General features: G+C 34.3%; 1 protein-coding gene across 17 annotated transcripts in view; it reads right to left on the reverse strand.

Annotated features, from left to right (window-relative positions):
* LOC126852729 (venom dipeptidyl peptidase 4-like) overlaps nt 1–25,739 on the reverse strand; it is a 313,446-nt gene that overhangs the window by 18,278 nt on the left and 269,429 nt on the right. For all 17 annotated transcript variants that reach the window (XM_050597830.1, XM_050597828.1, XM_050597827.1 and 14 more), the window contains 3 exons: nt 13,285–13,524; nt 12,507–12,742; nt 2,579–2,801 (listed from right to left, as the gene is read on the reverse strand). In XM_050597830.1, coding sequence (XP_050453787.1) covers nt 2,579–2,801; nt 12,507–12,742; nt 13,285–13,524 — 699 coding nt within the window. The remainder of the gene's footprint in view (nt 1–2,578; nt 2,802–12,506; nt 12,743–13,284; nt 13,525–25,739) is intronic.

The following is a 25,739-nucleotide window of genomic DNA, read 5'->3' on the forward strand; positions in this document are numbered from 1 at the left end:
AATTAAACTTGCTAATCATAATTTATTAAAATGAATCTACACTTCATTTATCTACATCATGACAAGTGTTATGATTCGGAAATAAATGGAGAATCGATTGAATAATGCAATTAAAGTCACGTGTAATACGAAGTCATTAGGATTATACGTGAAGAACTATATATTATAAATTTTTCATATTAATTTTTAATATTACAACACATATCTTATCAATTATACGAATATAAATGTGAATAAGTATTATTTAATTTTCTTACTTTTTTTCTTCTCGATACTTGTTAATGCTTTCATAAATATTTCTTATATCGGTGTTGAATTATGCATTGTAAGGAATATATTTGTTAGTTTCGAATAGGAATATTGTGTGTATTTCATAATAAACGTGCATTATTATCGATTTCTCTTTGTGCTGTGTGATTACCATTATACTTTCAATAAAAATTGATAAAGTCGCTGTAGGAACGATCTCGATGTAAATGCATTTTGAGTGGATAGAAAATGAAATCGTTATAACAATGCTTCTCTCATATGAATATAACATTTATGGACCCAGTTGTAAGATTATAAAAATATGTATTTTTATATGTGAATATTTACCCTCATATCAAAAGAATTTCGCGTCATCATGATGATCCATATTTATGTTTATTTCATACACAGTGTGTGTCGAAAAATAACTTTCTATAATTTTAATCTAAATAAATCATTCAAATAATATGAAAAATAAATGCTTTTCTTTCGAAAAAAAATTGCAAAGGAAACTATGCTTCATTAAAATTCTTTCAATATTTAACATTGAATATTTTAACTCGTTAAAATTTTGATAAAGTTAAATTCATTTAGAGATTAATAATAAATAAATTTGAAATAGACGATGAGCTACTTTTATTATTCGCATAAACTTTAAAATAATGAAAGAGATTTTTTTTTTATATATGACATATGTAACGATTTTTATTTCACTTCCTGCTATTTCGTTCGTTGTATAAGTTATTAAATTTATACGCACAATGTGATTCTGAATCGTCGATGTTATCGTTGCTGATTGCACCACATTTCTCTCAACGTGTTTTATTTGCGTAACGAAATTAGAAATTGATTCAAAACGTGACCAAGTTGAGAAACAAGCATGCGATCAGATAGCGAGACCATTTATAATAAAGACAAAATTTTGACAGTTTTCGCAACACTATCATCTCAGAATGCAAATATTGATAATATAATAATTTAATAATTTAATAATTTTTTTTCTATATATAATCTAAGAGATCTTACATTTAAAAAATGTTTTATTGCTATGCAATTTCTAATTACACTATCGAGTGCACAATCGCATCGAGATAAATGGCCTTTCAGTTTCTATGCTTAATATCTTCTTCCCACGCGGTGGAAACGAATTCAAAAACAATACGAGGAAATATTTATAACCAGAACGCTCGCAGTTTAATGTATCGTTATTACAGTCAGGTACCATTGTGTTTTGCGTTCTGTGTAGCATTGTCGTGCTTTTTACGAAGCCAGTAACAGTGTCGCGATAATCTGTCTCGGCGTGATTCCGATCCGATTAGACCGAGCGAATCGTATCGCGAGCGCAATGTGTTTTGCGGGCGGAATTTCGAGGACGAGCTTTGTATATACATGACTCGTAAGAGAGAGAGATAGAGAGTATGTGTGTGTGTGTGTGTGTGTGTATGTGAGAGAGAGAGAGAGAGAGAGACCGTACTGTGCAAGCCGCTCGTATATTACTCGCGGTACAGTACCAGGACTAAACCGTACATAGTACACTCGCGTATTCTATTGCTGTAACAGAATTTATTCGATTCGGTGGTCTGATAGGTAACCGGGACCTCGTATACCTTTCACTAGCAGAATTACGCGGTTGTCATCCATACGTCTATATTGCATGCAAATACGCGAGAGCACGCGATACGAAAAGATCATTGCGTTTGCGGTTAACGGGTATAATGTAACGATTTGTACAACTGCATCGGAGAGCAAAAGGAATTTGGCAGAATGCGCGCATCAACTGCCTCCTCCCCCTCCCCCTCCCTCCCTCTCTCTCTCTCTCTCTCTCGCATAGGATCAAAATTTGTATAAACTTCGATGCATATGATGTAACGGTTAAACATATCAAACGCGCTGAGGAACGCATAATAACATTGAATTCAAAGCCGAAATTAATATCAAGGAAAATGGGAATACACGAAATATCTGTTACGTTCTCTTGTGAAATTAGAGGTATGTAATCTGATATATTATGTGTTTATCATCTTGAATAGAATATTAATTAGTTTGGAATTATACACGCACAAAATATCGAAATACAAGTCTCGACATTTACGATTATTTAGTCTCGTATATTTTTCTTATCAAACGTCATCTGATCTGGTTTTATACATATTTTTTTTTTTATCAATATTATCAAAATTAAACGGCTGGGAAATTTTACCTTTCCAAAAGCTTTTTTTTTTTATTTCAATAGAAATTTATTCCAATAGAAATTTTTTCAAGCTTTAAAATGGTTTAAGCTTTTAAAGATACTGCGCAAAGTGCATAGAAACATATAGATATAACATACCTTGTTGTAGATGGTTATGTCGGGTACTCCAGGACCAGCGCAAGTGAGCACGTAATGCGAATTGTCAGTGGAGAATATAGCGCTATTGTATAAACAGCGGCTGCCGTCCTTCTCTCTGACAATGTTACAAGTTAAACACACTGACTTATGGTCCATGTCTAACAGTGACACTCTATATAAATGCTGAACCGCCGAATTGTGTTTCGATGTTGCCAAGTAATATCTGCAAAATAGAAGAAATATTTTTTTCGAAATATCCATAAATTTGACAGATCAATTTTTTCGCGCGAATAATCCTAATATTTTTAATACATTGTCCTTTTTTTCTTATCTCTGAAATGTGACTTTATTTTCATACATAATACAATAATCTGAGAAAGAGATCGTCGTTTTACACGGTATACGTATGCGAGAGAGAAAAAATATTGCACGCATTAGAATAACGTCGCTACTAAGAAATTAGTTCTTCGATATCTGCATTGTGGCACATGGAGAACACCTGTTGCGACTCTAAGATACTCGCGCGATAAAGGGGCGCTGGCGAAGACAAATCGTCCACCAAGCTCGATGCCATCACACACCAAGACGATATCCCGAGCGAGCATATATATTTAGTCGATTATTATTATCTCTCGTTAATTCCCCAAGTGACGAAGATATTTCGCGAAATGGCGATTCCATTAATAGCCAAGAACACTGCTAGACAGAAACGGCGCGCAATTTCCATATGGATCGCGTGCCAGTCCATCAGGATGCCAATTTATCGAGTTGTTCCCGTTCTGAGCTATCAAGCGGCTACCGTTGACAGAATGCTACCATTAGATACAATCAGAAAGCTGATGGTGTAAATTGCGACTATTGACTGACCGCTGCTTGCCGGTACCGTTCTCTGATGCGATTACGCATTAATCAGATCTATTGTTCTCCGCCGGTTCTCAATTCTCGGCGATGTGTTACGTGAAATAACCGTTTCTTCCTATCGAACATCGCGATTGATACAATAAGATATAAAATACATGTGAGAAAATTATATAAACGCAATATTTTGAGTCTTAAAAAACAAGGAATAATTCGAAGAAAATTTTTATTGAGATAAACTAAAAAATGAATTTTATTTTGAAAACAAATTTGACTGGTGAAAATATATTTCTAAACAGATTAAATACGTTACATACAAGAGATGATAAAATAATATATATTTTCACGTCAGCATTATCTTGCAGTTTCCCGCTAGCTTTATAGAATATGAAAACGCGTAACCTGTGTGAGATTATTACATATTTAATGAGATAAGGATCCCACAAAGTTTCAAAATTCAAAGATCAAGGGCACGTTCATGAATTCTCTATTGCCCGCGGAAACCGATGGGGAAACCTTGCAAACACGCTTTAAGTCGCCAGCATTTCCGCCGGCTTGGTAAGATAGATGACTCGGGGTTATTTAGAACGGATTAATTCAAGCATCCTGTTAATTTAGCCTATCGCATCAATCTTGAACGACCCCGAGTCGCACGTTGCCGTCATTCACGCGCGAGTATCCGCGAATCGCGAAACTTCTGCGGGCTCTCTCTCTCTCTCTCTCTCTCTCCGTCTCCTCTTCGCGCCTTTTCGCGAAAATGAAGATCGATCGATTTCAAGCAAGTCGACGGGTCGTTTCCGGGACCCCCGGGACGACTCCGCCCGGCAGCTGATAATTCATTGTCATAATCGGGGATGACAGTGTTGCGGCAGGATTAAATCCTGCGGTTAGGGGTATGCGTTAATCCAAAATACGCTGCCTCTTTACAACAAATTAGGGGTTATTCGTCAAAGGAACTCTGGAAGCAATTTGCGAAAAGCGGATATTCCTTAATTTCGTACGAATTATATATAGATAAGCAGAGCAACCTTAAATTGAAACAGCGTTATAATTTTCACATAATTTGAAACTATTCATTGAGCAAACAATATCGCCGACTTAAGATTTCAGACTTTAAAGATTTTTTACACAGTGAACATGATTATCAGAAGTTTCAAAATGAATCACGAGAAGCAACATCTTTTACATTTGATAATTGCAATTAAAAATTGCGTAACTTCCGTCAAATTTCAGAAAATCCTTCTTAAGTGGAGAAAAAATTACATAAAATAAAATATAAATTGTTCAGATGATTTAATTGAACGGAATTCGTTCGTCCTCTCTAGTCGATTCGGATAATCGATAGTGCAATTTTTCTTCTCTTCGTGGTCTCCCTGTTCCCCCTCCTCTTCCCTCCCCACCCCCACCCCTTTCCAGCGCATTACTACAATTGATTTTGGTACATTAGTTACGGGAAGTAATATATCTCTGCTGCTGTGCCATTTAATTACAGACACGCAGCTTCGAGGGCGCGGCTCACACAAAGTAGCGTTCGGTCTTTTGAGAGCGGCAACTATTCCTTAATGAAATTAGTCAACAAATCCATCGCTCGGGGATTGCTGATAAGTATAAACTCGAGTGCGTGCCAATTTTATCTCGCTCATGAAGTATTAATGGACGTCGACGTCGTTCTACTCTCGCGCGCGACTTTGGCAGTTGCCGATTCGCAAAGTTCCCAAGTTGCAAAGTTAACTTGCAGTTACTGCGATATTAAAAGCTAATACCCGAAAGCTGCAAGCTCTGGAAATCCTGACTAAACCCGGAATTACGTTGCATACATACCGAATACGTGCTTTCCCAATGTCATAATGGCAGATTGAATGTATTTGTGTTATACAACTTTTACGATATCTGCATTTTAAGGCACAAATTGGAAACACGAATAAATCAAATCTGTTGAAAATTACTACCGTAAATTTTATATTAAACATTGTTCTTCCAGGGTATCTATTAAAATTCTGTAAAAAAAAAAAAAAAAAATTCCCTGATCTAAGTATTTTTATTCTAAATTCCAGATAAAAAAAAATATCTTAAAGATTTCTTGGTGCAACTTTCTAAAATAAATTTTTTATTGTATGCGTTTTCTAATGTTTTTCATTCATGCAAAGGAAAGACACAGAGTCTCTCTTAAATTTCAAGTACTATTTGTAAAGGTACTGAAAAAAACTGAATAATTTTCGTAAGAGCATAAGCATTTTTGTTAAGACATTGACTATGTATATAAACACATAAATATATATTTATAATATATTTTAAATACATAACTTACTTGGATTTTCGACATAGCAATTCCCTGAGAATTTCCTGAGTTCCCATAAAATTCCATGAGAATTCCCTGATTTTTTCAGGTACAAAAGAAATCCCTAAGAATTCTTTTACATGTTTTTTTCAAGGGAATAGACATCCTGTCTCTATTATTTTCTTTATTTCTCTCTAGTTTTAAAATTTTATTCTGTAGATAATTCCACGATAAATTCTGCCGTTTATCGCACATTGGAGATCAAAGGTTGAATAAACGTCTTTCTAGCAAGCTGTTTATTGATAATGGAATTCATTGTTTCATCGGAAGACGCTTCTAAGCGCAATATTACACGTTACAACGATGCTTATGTGTATATACCGTAATGCAACGATTCACGAGCGCACTTCGTAATTTCGCCGGAACTCCTTTGCATAAAGACGCGCGGGGCACGAGGCGACATTTTACACGGCAATTTTCACCAAGCGCACGCGTGCGCGAATCCTCGCTACGCGAAACACCGTTCCAAGTTATCTATCTTACGAAAGGCAATGAAAGTTTCAACGGCGCAATTTAAAGTTGGCCTATCGCGGCAAGCTGTGCGTCGCAAGGAGCCCTTTCTCTCCCTAAGCAAACTCAAAGTATATCTATTTCAGGTTGTTTACTCATTTGTGACACTAACTTCTTTAGCACGCTATTGTTGTTTCGCGTTACGTGCAACTCATCGATCGTATGGTACACGCACGTGCGATAAATTCTCACGTGATAAGGGAAAAAAAAAGAGTAAAATTAAAGTCGTGATTTTCACCCTCTGACATTTATATTGGACATTTATTTTTACGCAATCTACGTGAATATAATAAATCTAAGATTATCGCTTTTAATCTCAACAGAAATGAAGAATTGAAGAAGTTTAGAATTTTACAAACGTAAAATTTAGTTAAAGCGATATAAAACGATACGGTGACTCGCGCTTTTTTCCATTACGTCTTGCAGCGAAGTAGGCTGTCAACTGTCATTACAATGTTACAGCGCGATAACCGTGTTCTTAATACTTTGATCTCGAGTTTCATTGTACAGGTTTAATTACGTATGAACGCCAGAGTCTCCAGCCTTGAATAAAAAGCGTCGAGCAAATGAGATTACGGATCGTCGGGATGAGAATTATGAAAATTTAGTACAAGCGCTCGCATGAGAGCGGTTTCACATACTCGGACAGCCTGCAAAGTGTTGCCGGACTAGAGTCAAAACTAATGCTCGTGACAGATTAGAAAATCCGGCGATTTTGAGGATCCATTTGATTAATCCCCTACTGTCATAAATTCAAAAAACCCAAGCATGAAATATATATTTTCACGAAACAGAAAATATAATCCCTTATCTTCATATAAAAAAAATAAAAATAAACTAAAGTCTAATATTATATTGTATCTTTTAATCATTAGAATGAAAATGAAAATAAATCTTTATTATAAAAATAAAAAAATAAAATGATATTTAATATTACATGTTAGACATAATTATAAAATCGATAGAGATACAACACGGTTTTATTAAACGCATGTTGGGCTGCGTGTTAAAGTTTCTGTAACCACACATGCACGTATGCACAGCGGAAATTCCGCGAAAGCCTTTGGGAGTCACTTTTCTAATTCTGTTACTAACATTAAATATTTAATTAACAATGCGGTTTCATGCGAAACATTCCGCCCCAAAAGGCTTAAGCTAATTACGTCACGTCACAATGATCGATCCATCTCGCGGTTTTTCTTCTATATGCATCACGAGTTTACTTTAAATTATCCTCCCCATTAATTTTTAAGATCGAATCTTCCTTCCTAAGACCTTAACGAAAGGCGTCGCGCGGCCAATGCTCGTGCCGCGTTATTGCCGGAACAATCTACGATATATAAACGGATAAAAGCACAGAAATTCTTCCGATGAGGTATGGAGTATAGTTATTGCTTTCAATGATAGAAGAGAGATCGGCGGGGAAAGAGCTCGATTATTTCCCTCCCTCCTCGTTCCACCGCAACCTGATAGACGTTTCGCGGATTCTTTCGCGAAACCGTTATCCAACAGCGGTGGGTCCACGTGTAACGATCGCTCGTTTACGTTATATACAGCTGCAAGTGAACGGTCGAGAAAACGCGAAATAACAGAAAGAAGAAGGGAGGGTTCTCAGAAAATCTCGATATATATATATATAGATTTGTTCGACAGTCTCGTCGGCGAGAATACGAACGGCCGCGCCCCGTCTTTTGTGCTCCGTCGCGTTTGTGATTTGTTGCATCGTCCGTAGGGTTGGAGCGGCGACATTTCGTCGATAATAGCTTAAATTGGCTGAAAAACGTTTTCATAATCGAATATCGTCACATGTGCATGAAAAGCGCCGATCTATCGCGCTGAAAAGCTGCGCCGAGAGCGGAAACTCACATTTCGCTGATTCATAACGCGATCATTATTCTCGTTCTCACTCGGCGTGTCATTAACGAAACTTTGATGACACGCTACGTTTCATTTTTTAAATCATATCATTTTTTAACAACATCTTGATTCCTAAACCTCAAACTATACTTTGTTAAAATGAAACTCGCTCGGAATTAAATGAAGAATAAAGTTTCGTTATCTTTTGACTCCTCCTGAAGTTAAATTCTGAAAAAAACTCTAGTCTTAAGCCGCTTAGGAACTTTGAAACTTTTGGCATCTTGATATTTTTTATCAAGAGACAATTTTTAGACCTTACATCACACACGAAATATTATGTAAAATCCTTTTAACGAAAAGAAATTAGTTTCCAGTATAAAATTAATATAGAACGATATATTAATTCTCATTGGTGGCTTTCATTTTGCCTTCGTTATTCTTTTCGCGATCCTGAAGAGTACGAACGATAGTCTTCATGCGCCCAGTTTACCCGAGATAGGCTTCTCTGTTCCTTAATTGGTTTGCTCAATGGATCGAAAAGTTAATCATGCTCTATCGATTTTCGTCATTACTTTACTTCAGGAGCTGAACGAGATTACCATAAGATGTGACAGCTGCGTGACATAATTCCTTGTGGATGATAACATCAAAAACTTTTACCAGAGGGGAGGAGGCGCTTACGCGATGATTAGCATTCGAGGATTAAACCGAAATATTCTTCCCCCGCGGTGAAATCGTGAGAAGGCATCCACCCGTCGAGAGAAATAATGCACCGAACTTCTGAGCGGTTTATTCCAAATCTTAAACAATGCAAGAGGTAGAAAGAAAGAGAGAGAGAGAGAGAGTGAATAAAACTACCGGACAAGAGTGGCCGCGCCTTTGAATAGTGAGGGTGTTAAAAACTTTCATAAAAGTTGAAATTGAAATAGCGAGAGTGAAAGCTCCTCTTTCTCTCTCTCTTTCTCTTTTCTCTCTTTCTCTGTTTCCAGAAACATGAGTATATCATCGCGTATGAGCTTTTCCCGCTCAATCTTACTCTATTAGGATTCTGGCTGCAGCGAAATAAATTGAATACACCGACGAATGCAAAAATATCCCGCAGCACTTGTTTCTCTGAATAGAACTTCTGTCGATATATACGCGGATAATTTCGGATAAAATGGACTCTAAGTATCGCGATTCTTATTCCACAATTAAATTAAAATGGGAAATATACGCTTTATCGATATGCAATAAATATATATGTTAAATTATCTAGTTAATTTTCTCATTTTTTTCCGTCATTTAAACCGCGTAAAAATATGATTAAATTTATTATTATCAGAAAATTTAGATCATTTATCTCCATTATATAAAATTTTTTCAGAATATTTATTAAATCATTATTTATTAAATCAAATAATGATAAATTATGATAATAAAAAAAAATATGATAATAAATTGACCAGAAATACGAAGACATTAAGAAGAGAAATATTCGTTTGAATCGCGACGTAGGAGGGACTAGAGATCCCGGAATCGTAGTACATGCTGCGGGACATCCTGGCGGGTTTAGGGTTAACGAGAATGCGTGCGATGCAACGACTAGAATAATAAGGGCGGTTAATAGAACGGGCGTAACCGCCCGTTCTCTCAACCGGTGTTTATCTCCGGGGTTGCAGCGACGTTTCCATTTGGTTTCGCCGATGGCGAGGAGAACAGTTTTCGGAAACAGCTCACGAACATTTCCCAATGCACGAGAGGATCTTGCGGTAGCGAGACCTGTCCGCCAGCTGATCCGTTCGCGGAGACTGCTAGACAGGCGAGTTAATTCGGTCTTTCGTTCGTGAAATAACGGAGCAGATTTTGGGGGCGTTTAACGTGCTTGATATCTCACTCATAGGTGTCTCGGCGTTTCCGACACGATTAACGCGTGTCATTGCGATTACATAGTTGATCGGCATCCGAATCACGCGTGATCTTCCCGAAACTACCTACATTTCTTACTCTGCGGACGCACAATCGTCGATCGGGCGAACGAATTAATTATACGATTTAGGATTGACGATTAAATTACGTTATACAAAGTTTTAATTAATTTTAATTTAAGGACCGATTTCTCGCCAATTCTAATCGCGATTAAATCGATTTCCGTTTCTCCAGGTAACTGACAGCTACATTATAGACAGACAGATTTTACTTCCATCAAATTTAGATGCCTAATGGATTCGAATGTTTGCGGGATGATATTGATTGCTTGGGGTACTAATACTACGATACGGGAGCATAATAATATCGACGAATTCCGGCGCACGCGAATGTGATTGTATTGCGGATTCCGCGCATTGATTACGCGTTACGCCGTTCACAAGCCGCAAACGCAACGCACCGCTGAATAACTCCTGAACTCTCTCGCCCGTCGTCCCCCTCTGTGTGTTTACACCGTCCTAATGATTAATTCATGCGCGTTATCCGAACGCGAGCCCGCTCGTTCGTTTTGATGCCCGGCTTTCTTGCACGAACAATGTGTAACGAAATGACTTCGTTAAATTCATCGAGCACGTGCGCGTAATGGCGGAAACTCGGAACGAGCGTATCTCTTATCGTTAATCAAGACCGCTCTCTCCACGCATCGGACGCTGTTTCAAAATTCTGCACCACAATTTTGTAATGCGAACGAGTTTTCTTCGTGCGATTAATTCCACGTGTGCGTGCATCGATAAATTTCTTTCGAGACAATCATTTAATTTTATATACAATCATAAACAAAATTATTTTTTGTTTTTGATATAAAAGAAAAAGGAGCGTGAGAAAATTTTTAAATCGTTTCAACAAGAGATATCCTTGGATTAAAGATTTTTATTCTCTCTAATTTTATTCTCTTCCTATACTTTTATTCTCTCTTGTTTCCTTCGATCGCGAACTATTTTAAATTTCAGTCACTGTTTTGCGTAACGAAACGCAACGAAACTTTAAGCGAAACTAATACTCGACGGGAACGATTTTAGCGTGAGACGGAATGAATCTGCCGATAGTCTTCTCGAGGTTAAGGAAGGGGAGGGAGCAGGGGATATCTTGAGGAAACGTTCGACAGGAAGTAGTCGTCGTTGTCGTCGTCGTCGTCGCCGACAACGACATTTCAACTTTCTGATCGTACGATCCGCCAGTAATTCGATTCCCGTCGGCCACTTCCATCGAGCATTAATCGACCGACGCGGATTTCGAGACGCGAAAAAAGCGGAATTCGCGCGACGACGACGACGCCGATGACGACAAGCGCCGGCGAGTTCGCTTGCTCCGTTCCCTCGAGATCTCGTTTAATTTATGAACGTGTAATTAAGTCAGTCGCTTCTTGCGAGGCGAGGTCAACCTACCGAGAGGATCCATTTACCCTCCCTCCCCTTCCATCTCTCTCCGTCTCTCTCTCTCTCTCTCTCTCACTCTCTTTCTCTCTCTTTTTATTGTTGCGAAGTCGCGACGATACGCAGCTTCCTCGATCAGCAGAGTTTTGCTTTCACTTCGTAAATTACTTCCGAATCATTTCGCGTGTCCGCTATCTTTATGAACGGTCGCGATAGCGCGAAGAAAGCGAATCTCATAGCTCTTATGAATCAAGCATATGCACACAATAATTCTCCATCTGAGAGAAGCAAAAGTATTAGGATCGAAAATTTACCTATAATTAATTTTTAATCCAGTTTGCGTTAAATAATTTTCAGATTGATGATTGGTTGATTATTAAATTTAATTTTAATTATAAAAATATGTTATATGTTTTTTAATACGCTTTTATCTTAATGCAAACATATTATTATCTTATCATTTTACTAATATTTTGTAATTAAAATCTTGATGAATCGACGAATAGCTATATGTTGACGCTATTGATCCTCAATTATCTATATTCCATTAAATTATGCATGGGTAATAATTCGATTGAACTTTGACAATCCAATTTCGCAGCAAGAAAAAGCTGAGATTGTCGGAAAGTTTGCAAAGAAGTGAAAACATGATCTATTTGGTTGGATCGCTAATAGTAGATTATCGATGTAAAAGTTTTAAGTAATTGATCTGATCTGGCTTTCCTTAGCAGAACTTTCTTGATGAAGCTTCGAATAATTAGTCGCTTATACTCGCAGATATTCGATTCACTAAAGACTTATGTCACTAACGTTTTCTAATTCGATCCAAGTATTATTTTTCTAAAATATTCTCCCATAAAAACAAGTTCACGATAAATAGCACGAAATAGCGTTAAATCGTCAAGCATTTAGCGAAATTATTACGAATTTATACAGAATTAAGATTCCAAAAATCTCAAAAAAATTAAGAATGCTATTTAATAAACAACGCGCGAATTGCGAAATAGTTTGCGTTTATACTTACAGATACGAGTCCTCTTGATCCCACGATACTATCTCCGTGACGACAAAGTAGCCGGATGTGAGGGCGGTGGTGGTAGGTTTGCCGCTGGTTGCATTCGTAACGAGCGCAATGTGTCGCCAATTGCTGCCGTTTTTCTGTTTCTGCGGTAATATCAGAAGGAAGGACGTACCGTTCTCGTTGAACATAGGCGCCTCGAATTGTTCTACCCAGCCTTTTTCTTCGCTATACGAGAGCGCCTGGAAACAATCAGGCATTCCTCCATTTAATAAAATTGTATTCTGTCAATTTATTAAAATCTAATGTTTGTTCAGAAAAGGCTATTAAAATATTTTTGCCGTTATATTTCAATATCATATTTGTACTCGGTCATATCTATATTTTCGAAAAATTAAATCATAATTAATTTGCATTGTCAACAAATGTTAAAAAATGTTTCACGAGAAAAATATCTTTTATGATATGAAATTAATATTACGTGGATTTATTATAGAATTTCGTCGTGCGAAATCTTCGTCGATTCGCTTAAAGTTTGTAAGGATCGAAGTTTCGTAAGGCAGTCGCAAAGGATTCGACAGTGAAACTGTAAATTAGACGAGTCTCGGGCGTGCTAATTAAAATATTATTGTTCGAGGAAGAGAGCACTCGCTTAAATTAAACCTCGCGAAGGTTCGGATAGAAAGAGAGAGAAAGATCAAAGTCTCTCTGCAAAACGGACTATCAAATGAGCCTGCAGCCGGAACCGTAAGATCACTCTCGATGAGGACGAGGAGGTACTTACTACCGTGCAATTTGGCAGCAGGCTGTCGACGTCGCAGAGCTGGAAATACGCCTCGTTCTGCACGCGGTTCATCCAAGTCGCGTACACGAGATTGTCCGTGGGGAAGGCCACCGCCGACAGGATCCTCTCGGTGGCAGACAGCTCCGGCGGATGTTCGATCTCCACCAAGGTCACGTTACCTTGCACCACCATCTCGAGATCGACGCAAAATAGTTTGACTCTTGGATTCGTCGTGCCACTCTGAAACGAGAAAAAAACATTCCCGTGAGGTACGTCGGTACCAATAATGATAAAATAACCCACGAAAATAAATGGAGAAATTACGTTTATCAATAAATATTTTTTTATTAGTTTTTTTATTTTTTTTTTTTCAATCTGTTTTAATAAAGTGAAATAAATGTACCGTGAGAGAAAATATTTTCCGTGTCGGATATATTGCTTTTTTATAGATTATTCAAATAATTTATATAATTCTATAATTTAGAATCAAAATTAAAAGATCAGCTGTTTTAATCAATTCTTGCGACAGTTCGATTCTTCTAACGTAAAGTATTACAGTTTTGCGGAGAGCGTAAGATGTAAAGACATTCATGTATATATATTTACAAGATGATGCAATTTTCTTGTAAAGTGCGTGAAGTTGTTTACACGCGAAAGTCTTTTAATGAAATTGGAAACATAAATCTTCGATTCTCCGTTTACCATAGTTCCTTTACTGATTACTTTAAGTGCATCTGAAATCCTGAATCTTAATACTAAAAGTTTTAATGACAATCCTGTTTAATACGGGGAGACGCGACGCGCTGTAATTGCTGCTCGCAGTGTTTATTCGTTTGTTCGACTTCGCGACATTCTACTAATATTAATTTACTCTCTGAGTAAAATTACTCTTTGCTTCATTAAAAAGTAACGCGGTGCCGCTCGAAACGTGGTTGTCTTAGCTGTTTGTACGCTTAAGTGAAATGACACTTGATTACGCTTTAGTAAATTATAAAAATTTCTCGTTTTCACACACATTTTTATTTTCAGCAAAACAACAGCAACTTGTATCAATAGAAATATTTCATTTTTTAATAAACTTTATATAAAAGCAAACTTAACATAATTGAATTTGCGACACAAAGTTTTATAAAAATTCTGTAAGAATTATAAGTATAATTTAATAAGAAATATATTTTTATAAAAATTTTTTTATATAGTTAACTGCATTTAAAATATCCGTTTTATATTATTTACTCTTATTATAAATATAAAAACCAATATCATATTATTATACATATATATATATATATATATATATATATATATATATATATGTATATAAAATATTATTTTATTATTCATTACATCAAAATCCAAGTAAATGTATATTAATGAAAAGGAAAGCACATATATTTTTCGATAAAACGCAGAAATTTTTGGATGCAAATTTCGTATATTCGTATTTAATACCTTTGTCGATAATATTGGCATTTTCCAAATGGCACAAATTTATGTTACGAGCTATTTCGCTGCATAATGACCTATTTGCGAGTCGTAAAATCAAATTATTCGAGTCTCTCGAACATATTTGCATTTTGTTATCATTTGAGGATTATGAAATCCTGCGCGGACGCAAATATTTACAAAATGCAAGCTCGCCCTTTTTCGTAATACATTTTATCTTTGATTGCAATAAACGTTTATATGCGATATTTCATTTACGTGACAGTTATCACGAACCGAATAAATTTAACAATTTAAAAATTCAGGTAAAAATAAAGTTTAATATTCTCTCCCCGCCATCTCCCTTCCTCTCTCTGCTACTGAATTATCACAGTAACGTATTGTTAACATATGTATAATAACATATGTATTGGCGCGCTATTGTTTACGTACCTCGACTCTGCTATCATTCGCGCGACGACACTCGAGCAGGAAAATAATCGTGCGAGACGCTCCGAATTCATTTCTAAACGCGATCGCGATCAAGTATCAAAAAATTATTTGTTTATAATATAATTAATTCCCATTTATAAATAATATATAATTACATACATATCGTGACGATAGATCTCGAATCACATATTTTCTAAAATTTATTTATTTAATCAAATAAGAATAAAAGAATTAAAGTAATAAGGACCAAAATTATTGTTTTGTTGCAATCTTTACGGATAATAATTATTTAACAATACACAGAGTCAAATAATTGTATAATTGATCTATAATTTAAAATATTTATACAACTTAATATTTCGCATATATATTTTATAATACACATAAAATATTTCGACAATAAATTAACAATATCTAACATGGAATTCGGCCTTGGCGACGTAAATATTCGCGACGTAAATGGCGCGCTATTGTTTATGTATCACGGCCATGTTAATTCATATAGAGATACATTAAATAGAACTGTAGTAGGGTGAGACTCAAATTCCTTTCTTACGTGTTTATCATTCGCGCGGCGATACTCGAGCATTAAAGTATAGAGCGCGAGACACTGCGTCAAATTCCTTTACTAAATACGATCGTGACAAGTATTGGAAAATAATTTGATATGATAAATATAAATTATCTTTTACATAATACCTTAAATAATACGACATTATATCGCAATGATAAATCTCGAATCGCGCGTATTTCGCGCGTGATATATACACATATAATCAGGAATCGAAATAATAGGAACAAAATTGTAAATTATTGTTCTATAACGATCTTTCTCTCTCTTTATAAATATATATAATTATTTCTTAAAAAATACTTAAAGTTCAATTATATTTCGTCCGATGCTTTATCATTTTACTTTTCGACGATTTAAATATAATTCGGATTGAGTACGCGCAATAAAATAGTCGAACTGCAAGTTCTAGTAATTGATATAACGATAAGAGCTCCGTAATATATTAGACATTTATTAAATAAATAAACTAAAACTTCAAATACTTGTGTATAATTTAATATTCCTGTCATAATATATACGTCATAGTATATGAATATTTCTTCAGCAAATTATCCATAATACGGTATGCGGCCTTGGCGGCGTAAACATTAGCGCGCTATTGTTTACGTTTTACGTATTACAGCTTCGTTATCATTCGCACGGCAACAGTCGAACAGTAAGGTAGTAAAGCGCGATACATTCCGTCAAATAGATATTATAAACGCGATCGCGATAGAAATTAAAATATAATTCGCTATGATTATTACAATTAACGATTAATTAACTTTTAAAAGTAAGAAATAAAAATAATATTTCAATATTGGACATTTTTACAAATGACGCATGATTTTAACATAGTAAACAACAAAAATCTTGTTCTTTGTTTTTTCTCTTTTACGATATAATAATGCGTACGTTTCGTGTAATTGTTCCGCGATCGCGAGTGCCTGTGTAAAGTATGCGATTGTCGCATATTCGACTAATCGTAATTAACTGTGTTTTCGCGAGTGAATCAAAACAACAAGAGATGAACAAGATAAGAAAAGGAGATATTAGAAAGCATCCGACGATGGATGGAGCAGAAGTATGTGTGGTAAATAATTTATTTCTATTTACTATCTATATTAATTTCAAAATATACATTGCACAGTTTTTTCTTCGTTTCTTTAATGATGTATGAGATTCAATCTAAATTATCGTATAATATAACATATATCACTTGTTTTATCAAAACATATCTACATCGCATCTCTTTTAATCGAGAGAAAAGAGGGATGCGATATAGATAATTTATGTTCAAATATAATCTCACGTTATACGGATATAATTTTGTAATATGATGTGCATATATATATATATATATATATATATATATATATCATATTACAAAATTATATCCGTATAATACCCTCCCAGGGTGTAACCTTGGCGTGGTGGGAGGGCATAGTACCCGGATGGTACCTTAAGGGTCTTAAAGACCTCCTGAGGTTACTGAGAAGGGGAAACCAAGCACCCAACGCCGTCGTCGCTGTCATCGTGTCGCGGACGGCTCGTCGTATCGTTAGTGCTGTCATCGTGCCGCGGACGGCTTATCGCGGCGTCGGTTCCGTCAACGTGCCGCGGACGGTTTTCGCGTCGCGACGCCGCTCCCGTGTCCCGTCATCGTGCCGCGGACGGTTTTCGCGTCGTCGCGTGTCCATACTGCATTGCCACGAGTCGTACAATGACTCATATGTGGCACGCACATCTGTGGAGGACTTAGTGCGTTGCCTTGTTGCTTGTCATCGGAGCGTACGAGCAACGAGAGAGTCGCGTAACCGCATAACCGCGTTTTCGCGTCGTCGCGTCTTCGCGTCGTACTTCTATCTCGTTTTCACGATTCGAGGATCGTACTTCGTTGCCGACTAACTGGGATATCTCTCAGCGTTGCTATCGGTAATATATTAATACCCTATTAATATAATTAATTTTATATGATATTAGGTAACGTTAATACAATATTAATGTTATATATATTATATAAATATTTATGTATTAATAAATTTAATATATTAAGGGAGACGCAACGTTAAAACGCCTCAGTATCGCGGCTGAGGTGAATGCCGGCCGCGTAGCAACGTATGATCATGCATAGTATAGATGCGATGATCGCGCGGTTAATCAAGAACTTCGGTTCGAGAATTGGCTGTTGGGGGCACGCTCTGCTTCGACGAACGGTTCGGCCTGAATCGGTAAGAATTCGATCGATTTTTGAATCGTCGTTCCCTCATCTTGTACCGTCTATCAGCTATACTAGTATCGCATTGAGGACAGTTGGCTGTGTTTTATTAGGTTCGATCTTCGCTCGCTAGAGAAGCTGATTTCTCATCTTCTAAGTGATCTAAATTGTGACACTTAGGACTTGGGTATCTTCATTCTCGACCCGTCTCTCAGCCTTATGATAAGCGTAAGTTTCAGTCTGTATGATAGAAACTTGGTGGTTCTCTGTGATCGTTCCTAATAAAGTTCGAGTCGGCCCTCGGTGAGAACAAGCGCGGACAAGAATTGAGCGTCGATTCCATCAATCGATTTCGTCTTCTTCCTTTGCTCGCTTAACCCTAGCTCGGAGTAATCGTGAATTCCCGACCTGTCGACTCGCAGTATGGTTCTCGAGTGAAACGGGGTTCGATCGTGCCGAAATTCGAAAGTGCGGGAGTTTCGTTTAAAGTATCGCGCGTAAAAGTGCGGGAGTATTTTTTAATAAAAGTGCGGGAGTGCCGTTTAAAGTATCGCGCGTGTGAATCTACCTGAGAGGAGGAGGAGGAGGAGGCCTAGGAGAGGCATCGGGCACTGGTGGAGCAACTCTGTGGTAAGTAATTTTTTATTTTTATATTAATTATCTATTAAATATCTATTAATTGTATTTAATTATTAATTGCAAACGTGCAATTTAAATTAAGCAATTAATCGCGTAATTTAATTTTTTTCGTTATATAATTTAAATAAGAGAAAATTAGAGAAAAAGATATTTATATATAAAAGCTATAATCTTGTAAAAGTTTCTACTTTTAGCTAATAGCTTTTGTATGAAATTATTACAGTTATTAGTAGATTTTTTCAAAATTTATAAAAGTATTTTATTAATCTGCTTATTATTACATGCATCAAATATAAAATTCAATGCATATAATAAATTTTTGGAAATATTAATTATTTTGAGCATTACCATAATTTGCATCTCCTATTTGTATGTTCAGATCAACGTAGCAACCCTGACATCCTGAGAGGAGGAGGAGGCCTAGGAGAGGCATCCTGCACCGGCGGAGCAACCCAAGGGTGAGTATTTATTATTTATATCAATTTTTAAAAATTACGTACGCTCATTAATTCAGTCTCACAAACAAGAAAAAATTAAAAAGAAAGATTTTTACATAAATCCTATAAAAATTTTTATTTGGAAAAAAGTTTTTTTATAGATTATAAAATTGTTTCATATTTATATAGAGCTTTTTAGTATTGTACATATTATAAGGATAAAATATTCCGCACAAAATATTAATTATATTTTGCTGCTATAATTGGATTTTATATTTGTATGTTGCAGACAACGTAGCCTCAAGACCAAATCTCCGCTGTTGCGCATCAGTGCCGGTGAGTGACAAATTTTTATTTAATTTTAAAGTAACGGATTTGTAGAAATTGTAGATATAAATTGTAGCTTATAGATTGTAGATAAATCCGTTACTTTTAAATGGATGAGCTAAAATGGACTAGTTGAATACTTTTTGATAAGTTTAATATTTAATATACATTACATCCATTGCAAAAGTAAATTAAAGTCGAAATTAAAAAAGGAAGATTAGAAAATTAGAAAATATTTTTTTTCAATTTGTCAGATTTTACCTAAGTTATATTGAATAAAGAAGGCTACTAATTTTATCAGATACATGATGATAATTTATTCTTATGACGCGCGCCTACTTTAGCCTAATTTTTTGTAGCTCATTCATCGTAGAATTTGTTTGTAGATTGTTCTTAAACTTTGTTTTAATTGATGTAAGGCCAAATGCTCAATCAATTAAATTACTTGTAATGTAATAATAAATATTAATAAATGTTGTGGCATAAATGTTGTGTAAATTAATCTTATTTTATTATAAATTATATATTATTATATGAATTAATTTTATATATTATATTTTATATATTCTATATTATTTTATTATATAAATTTTATAATAATAGAAATTTTAATTCAATTTATATATTTATCATTATCTATTATAATATTTTAATTAAATTTTTGATTGATAATTTGGCTTTGTCTCAGTCAAAATAAAGTTACATTAAAATGAATATTCAACGAACAATCATCATACGATCATCAACAAGCGTGAAATATTTGCGCTTATCTGCCGGCGACAATAATTAGCCGCCAAAAAGAGTTTATCTCTTTACAAACGCAAGAAAAATCTTGCATATTCAGCGGCTAATAAATATGAAGCCGTGATAAAAGGAGTATGTATCTCCTTTTTCGATCTCTTGTTCGAGATCAATTCAGCAAGTGGCCAGGAGCAACGAAAGGTAGGTCCAACTGGCCTGAAGAATGGATATTGGTCTATATCGCAAAATAAGCGGCTTGGTCAAAATGCTTAGCGAGAGGTACATGTAAGTTTAGGGCACGCGATTAGGGCACGCGGTTAGGACACGCGGTTAGGGCACGCGGTTAGGGCACGCGGTTAGGACACGCGGTTAGGGCACGCGGTTAGGGCACGCGGTTAGGGACATTCTTTAAATCTCAAATTTCTGCTGGTTCAGCCAGCAAATAAGGATTGTTAGGGCTATAGGGATTGTTAGGACATTAAAAAGAAAACTAGAAATACAATACATAATAATAATATTCAACTTAAATTTATTCTCAGAAAAATTTAAAAAAATAAATTACAATAACATTAAATGTTATAGTAAAATATAATAATAAAATATTTTAATATGTTATAATATATATTTTATGTCAAAAATGTTATACAATTATTGTCTAACTAATAATATAAATATGTCTAATATATGTATAATTGTAAAAAATCTATATAATTGAAAAAAATATATGTAAAATATGTATAATTGTATTATATTGTAATTATGTGTAAATTATATGAAATATGCATTTTTTGTAAATTACACGAAAAATTCCCAAAAGGATATGTATAATGACAATATGTAAAAAATTCAATTAACATATATATTTGTTTCAAAAGTATGTATTGCAAAAATATTCTCATACACATAAATTTAACGCGTGTATTTTTATACTAAAGAGTCATTAATAAAAAATCGGGAAATTTTATATATATATAGTTCAATATATATATTTTATAAATTTTACAAATACATAATTCTTTAATATATAAAATTTAAAAAATATCAAATAAGAATATGATTCGATGTTAAATTAACGGTTAAATATCAGCTTGTCATTCACGAAATTTAACGATTGCAGAATCGCGAGTAATTTAGTACATATTTTTTACATATGATTTACTTTTAATTAGAGATTGATGTATTTACGAATTCCGTATCGCAATTAAATATTTATAAAATAAATTAATAAATTACAATACGAGAACATATTTTTCCGCGTTCTTTTCATTCTTTCTGTTCTTAAACGCGATTGCTGTCCCTCTCATCAGGTGAACGTTATTAAAATTGTCTGGTTCGTAGCGGCAAGTAGTCGAAACGATCTTTATTGTAGAGAATTATTTCTCATTAGTTTTTGTAAGATCCATCCGCGACGTCTAGTTTGGTGGTCTATTAAAAATTATGGATGTTCGCTGCAGGAATGGAATTAATTCTCGGTTTTCCTGACGATTCCTGAAAATAATGATTTCGGTAGTAATACAACGATGAATGCCACACACGCCTTTTAAAGTCGAATTAAAAATTAATTTAAACGGTATACATTTTTTTAGAAGAAAAATATATATTTTTTTCTTTATTAAAAACTGTTTTTCTATCATTATTAATATTATTAATAATTTATTATTATTTTTATTATTTTTATATTAAAAGGAAAGACTTAACAGTAGATTAAATTAAATGGATATAGCTATTGTATAAATTTATATGTTTTAATAATTTCAAATTGCTATCTATCTATTTTGTTGACTTTATTGAAAAAAATCATGGTTACGAACGAATATATTTTAATAATTATTAATTAATATAATTTTTGGTTTCTTTTAAGAAACTATTTCTAGGCACTTGGGGTATTAACATCAGTCTTTTTGGTTTCTTTTAAGAAACTATTTACAGATATTGGACATTCTGCTTTCATTCTCTAGGACATCCTGGATTAGTATATATGTATTATTTTATATATATATATAATAAAATACATGCGCAAAATAACATATCATCCTAAAAGAATTTTATATTTTTTGAATATTATATTATATACAAAATTATATATGAATATATATATATGTATATGAATATAATGTAAAATGTGCGGATATTTAAAAACTTCGAGACAAATCGAATGGGTACCCTGATATCAGTAAAAAATCGACAAATTAATTTATTTTAACGCTACAGGAAAATAGCTTAGAATTAATTACTTGAAATTATATCGATTTATCTTGCAAAGTATTTGAATTGAAATATTTTAAATTTTGCTGTTATCGGGTTCGATTCGTCTCGAACAGTTGGTACCCGAGAATTATTTATACTCGCATATTTAACATTAGCTACAATAAAGATGCATGTATTTTATTATCCATAAATATAGTCGTTTGTAACCACATTTTCATAAAAAAATTGTTATATCCATCTATTTTCCAATAAAGAGATATAATTCTAAATAATAGAAGAACATGTTCTCTCGCGCAATTTTCAATCGCGTGAATTGAAGATAAATGGTAACTGTCGTTGATTCATTACCGAAATCATTGTTAGCGGGAGCAGTCCGGAAGATCCGGAATTTTGCTTCTTCCTGCAACGGTTCTAACGTTCAATGGATCACTTAACTTTTCTTTGCGAATTGATTTTGCAAAAACTTATAAAGAAACAAGACAAGTTGGTCGTTCTCCACTTTTAGGATCGTTCTTCTTTTTGTCGAATATTAACCAGCGTGTCACTCGGCGGAGGGAAGGTCTTGTTAAAATTGTTGAGTCTGTTATATGTCTCTATAAAACGTGGCAATTTTTTATAACAATATTTAAAGGCTTTAAAGAGCCATTTTATTCTGTTAAAATAGTCATCCGCGAGATAGAATCTATATATCTTATTGTTGATCGCGACATTCGTATAAAATCGCGTATTGGAAAATAAATCGGGCGGTGGATGCTATATCTCGAATGTCTGCCGAAATATCTTTGCATAAAATGAGAGCAATTATATCGCGCGCGTGCGTGTATGGTAAGCTTTAATTATTATAAAAATTACGCGTGTCACTATATGAATATTACGAATATCATCGGTTCATTTATTTGTCGCGTTTGTTCGGAAATTTTAAATAAATTTTAAATTTTAAATATAATTTATTTTATAATTTAATCGTTGACGCTGATTCGAAACTTTGTCCATCTTTTTACGAACGTTTTAAATTTTTTCTTTGAAAGTTTGCGCAAAATAGTGCACAAGTACTTTCTTCTACAATTAAAGATGATTGATAATTTTATTAATGACTCTTTTGATCGCTTTACATTATATAAATTTATTAAGCTTTATAATTGTATATCAATTATTAATAATAAATATCGCGTAATTAATCGTTGCTAAAAAGCCTTGTCTAGTCTAAAAATTTCTAGTATATTTTTTATTATACACATATTTTGGACATTTTCGTGTAATTCCCTGTAATAAATTATTTTAATTATTAAATTTCAATTTTGTAAAAGGCGAAAGATTTATGTGATTTGAAGGGAAACCAGAGTAAATTATATTTTATTAAATTTATTTTTCCATATCATATTTATTATTTTGTTTATATTAGAATAAAAATAAAAACAAAATAAATATCTCATTCTGAGGAAGAGGCAAAAGCCTATCCTCACATATTTTTCCTCCTCGATCGTATCTCCACCTTAACGAAGGCATTTGCCGGGTGAGGAGGTTTGCGTACTTTAATGAACCTGAGAGCTATGCCGGCGGTAACATATAGCGTTTTCGAGTGAAGTAAGTTTGATCGCTCTGAGACCGATTAATAAATAAAATTCATAAACTCTGTCTTGGATTCTAGGGATTCTTAGGTTATTAGATTAAATAAAAATATGAGAAACATTTTATTTTTTAAGCCTTTTTTTGCCTGATTGATTAATCAGAGTAAAAAAATCTTGTGTTTTGAATATAAGCGGGATATATTATTTATATTATTAATTATATATATATATATATATTAATCAGATTCTCTTAAAACCTATATTTGATCAATTATATATTTATAGCAAATTGGATTTAATCGCTCTCAAAGCGATCAAACTTGCTTTACTCAAAAACGTTAATAGTTATCGGTAGGGTCACCCATGCCGGACAGGTCGAAGGGGAAAAGTCAGACTAAGAGAGATACAAGAATTATTATATATTTATTGTATTAATATTTTTAAATAAAATAGAAGCAAAAAGAAAAGAAATCTAAAATTTTATTAATATTATATATGCAATATAATATATATATATATATATATATATATATATATATATATATATATATATATATATATATATATATTCACCTTTCTCCCGTCTATATCTTCTCTCTCCTTTCCTTTAACTTTAACTTCTTTAACTTTTTTCACTTTTTTTTAACTTTCTTTAACTTTATATTTTTTTACAAACTGTCAAAATTTGCTTGATTTGACAGCCAAAAATAAATAAAAAAAGCACAAAGCAGCGCACAAACGAGATAGCTAATCAGCAGCCAACCGCGGAAAAAAGGAACAATACACTTCAAGTTTTTTTTTTTTTTTAGATAGGGATAGGAAAATCCCAAACGGAAAAAATCCAAGTAAATATACATTAGTGCTTTTCTCCGCGGAAATGACAGAATGGCGGTTTGTACGTCAAGCGAAATGAATCACTCGGGGCTGACGAGATCGTGACTTTAATCCATCCGAGAGGCCTGGAAGTTTATGTACTTATAGAAACGCTCTTTTAAAAGACGGCAGTGGCACTCGGAATAAAACTGTACGTCAAACTTTGAATTCTATTGCGCTCCGGAAGAGAAATCGATTTTCGCCGTGAACTTTATTCGTGACGGCAAAAAATATCGGGAGTGTATTTGTCATAATCCTACGGTTTCCATCTCGCCATTCGATCCAATGTTCGCACGTTTCACAGGAATAATGATTCCCATAGCAATTGTCTTACAAAGATAATATGATAAGATTGTGTGTTGTGTTGTTCAATCTTTTATCATTATCGAAATCAAATTTCAAAAATTTTAAAACGCCTGTGATGTAATCAACAAATGTGATTGTTTTTGTTGCATATAATGTATAATTTTTTTTTAATGGGAACATTAAATGTATTGTGTGATTGTCTTGCAAAAGAATTAAATGTATAACTTTATTAATGAATAAAAATACTTGTGCATACAAGTAGAAATGTTTCTATTGAAGACAACCTTTTTTTCGACTCGCTTATCTATTCTTATATGCGAGTATTCTCGCGGTTCATCGTTCGAAGACAAAGATATCACGCAAAAGGATTGAACCAACGGCGGATATTTTTCACGTCATGCCAAGACTTTTTGCGGCGACGTCAATCGCGAGTTATGAAAAGACATTGAAAAATGCAGAGGTGCCACGTTCACGTTCCTCTCATCTTTTCAGGATGTAAACTTCGGTTAGAGGGCTTTTCATATCTCGGATGACGGCAGCGCGACGCGAAGATTCGCGAGAAGACAAAGTAAAGGAGACGTTTCCGAGAGCGTCTAACATAGAAATCGCTGCTTCTTAAAGTGACATTATGTTTGCTCCGCGAGAAATTTTATTTTAATCCTCCCCGAATGCGCGCGAACGCTTCTTCACACGGGAAAATGATTAAT

Source organism: Cataglyphis hispanica, chromosome 11, assembly GCF_021464435.1.
Source record: "Cataglyphis hispanica isolate Lineage 1 chromosome 11, ULB_Chis1_1.0, whole genome shotgun sequence".
NCBI lineage: Eukaryota > Metazoa > Arthropoda > Insecta > Hymenoptera > Formicidae > Cataglyphis > Cataglyphis hispanica.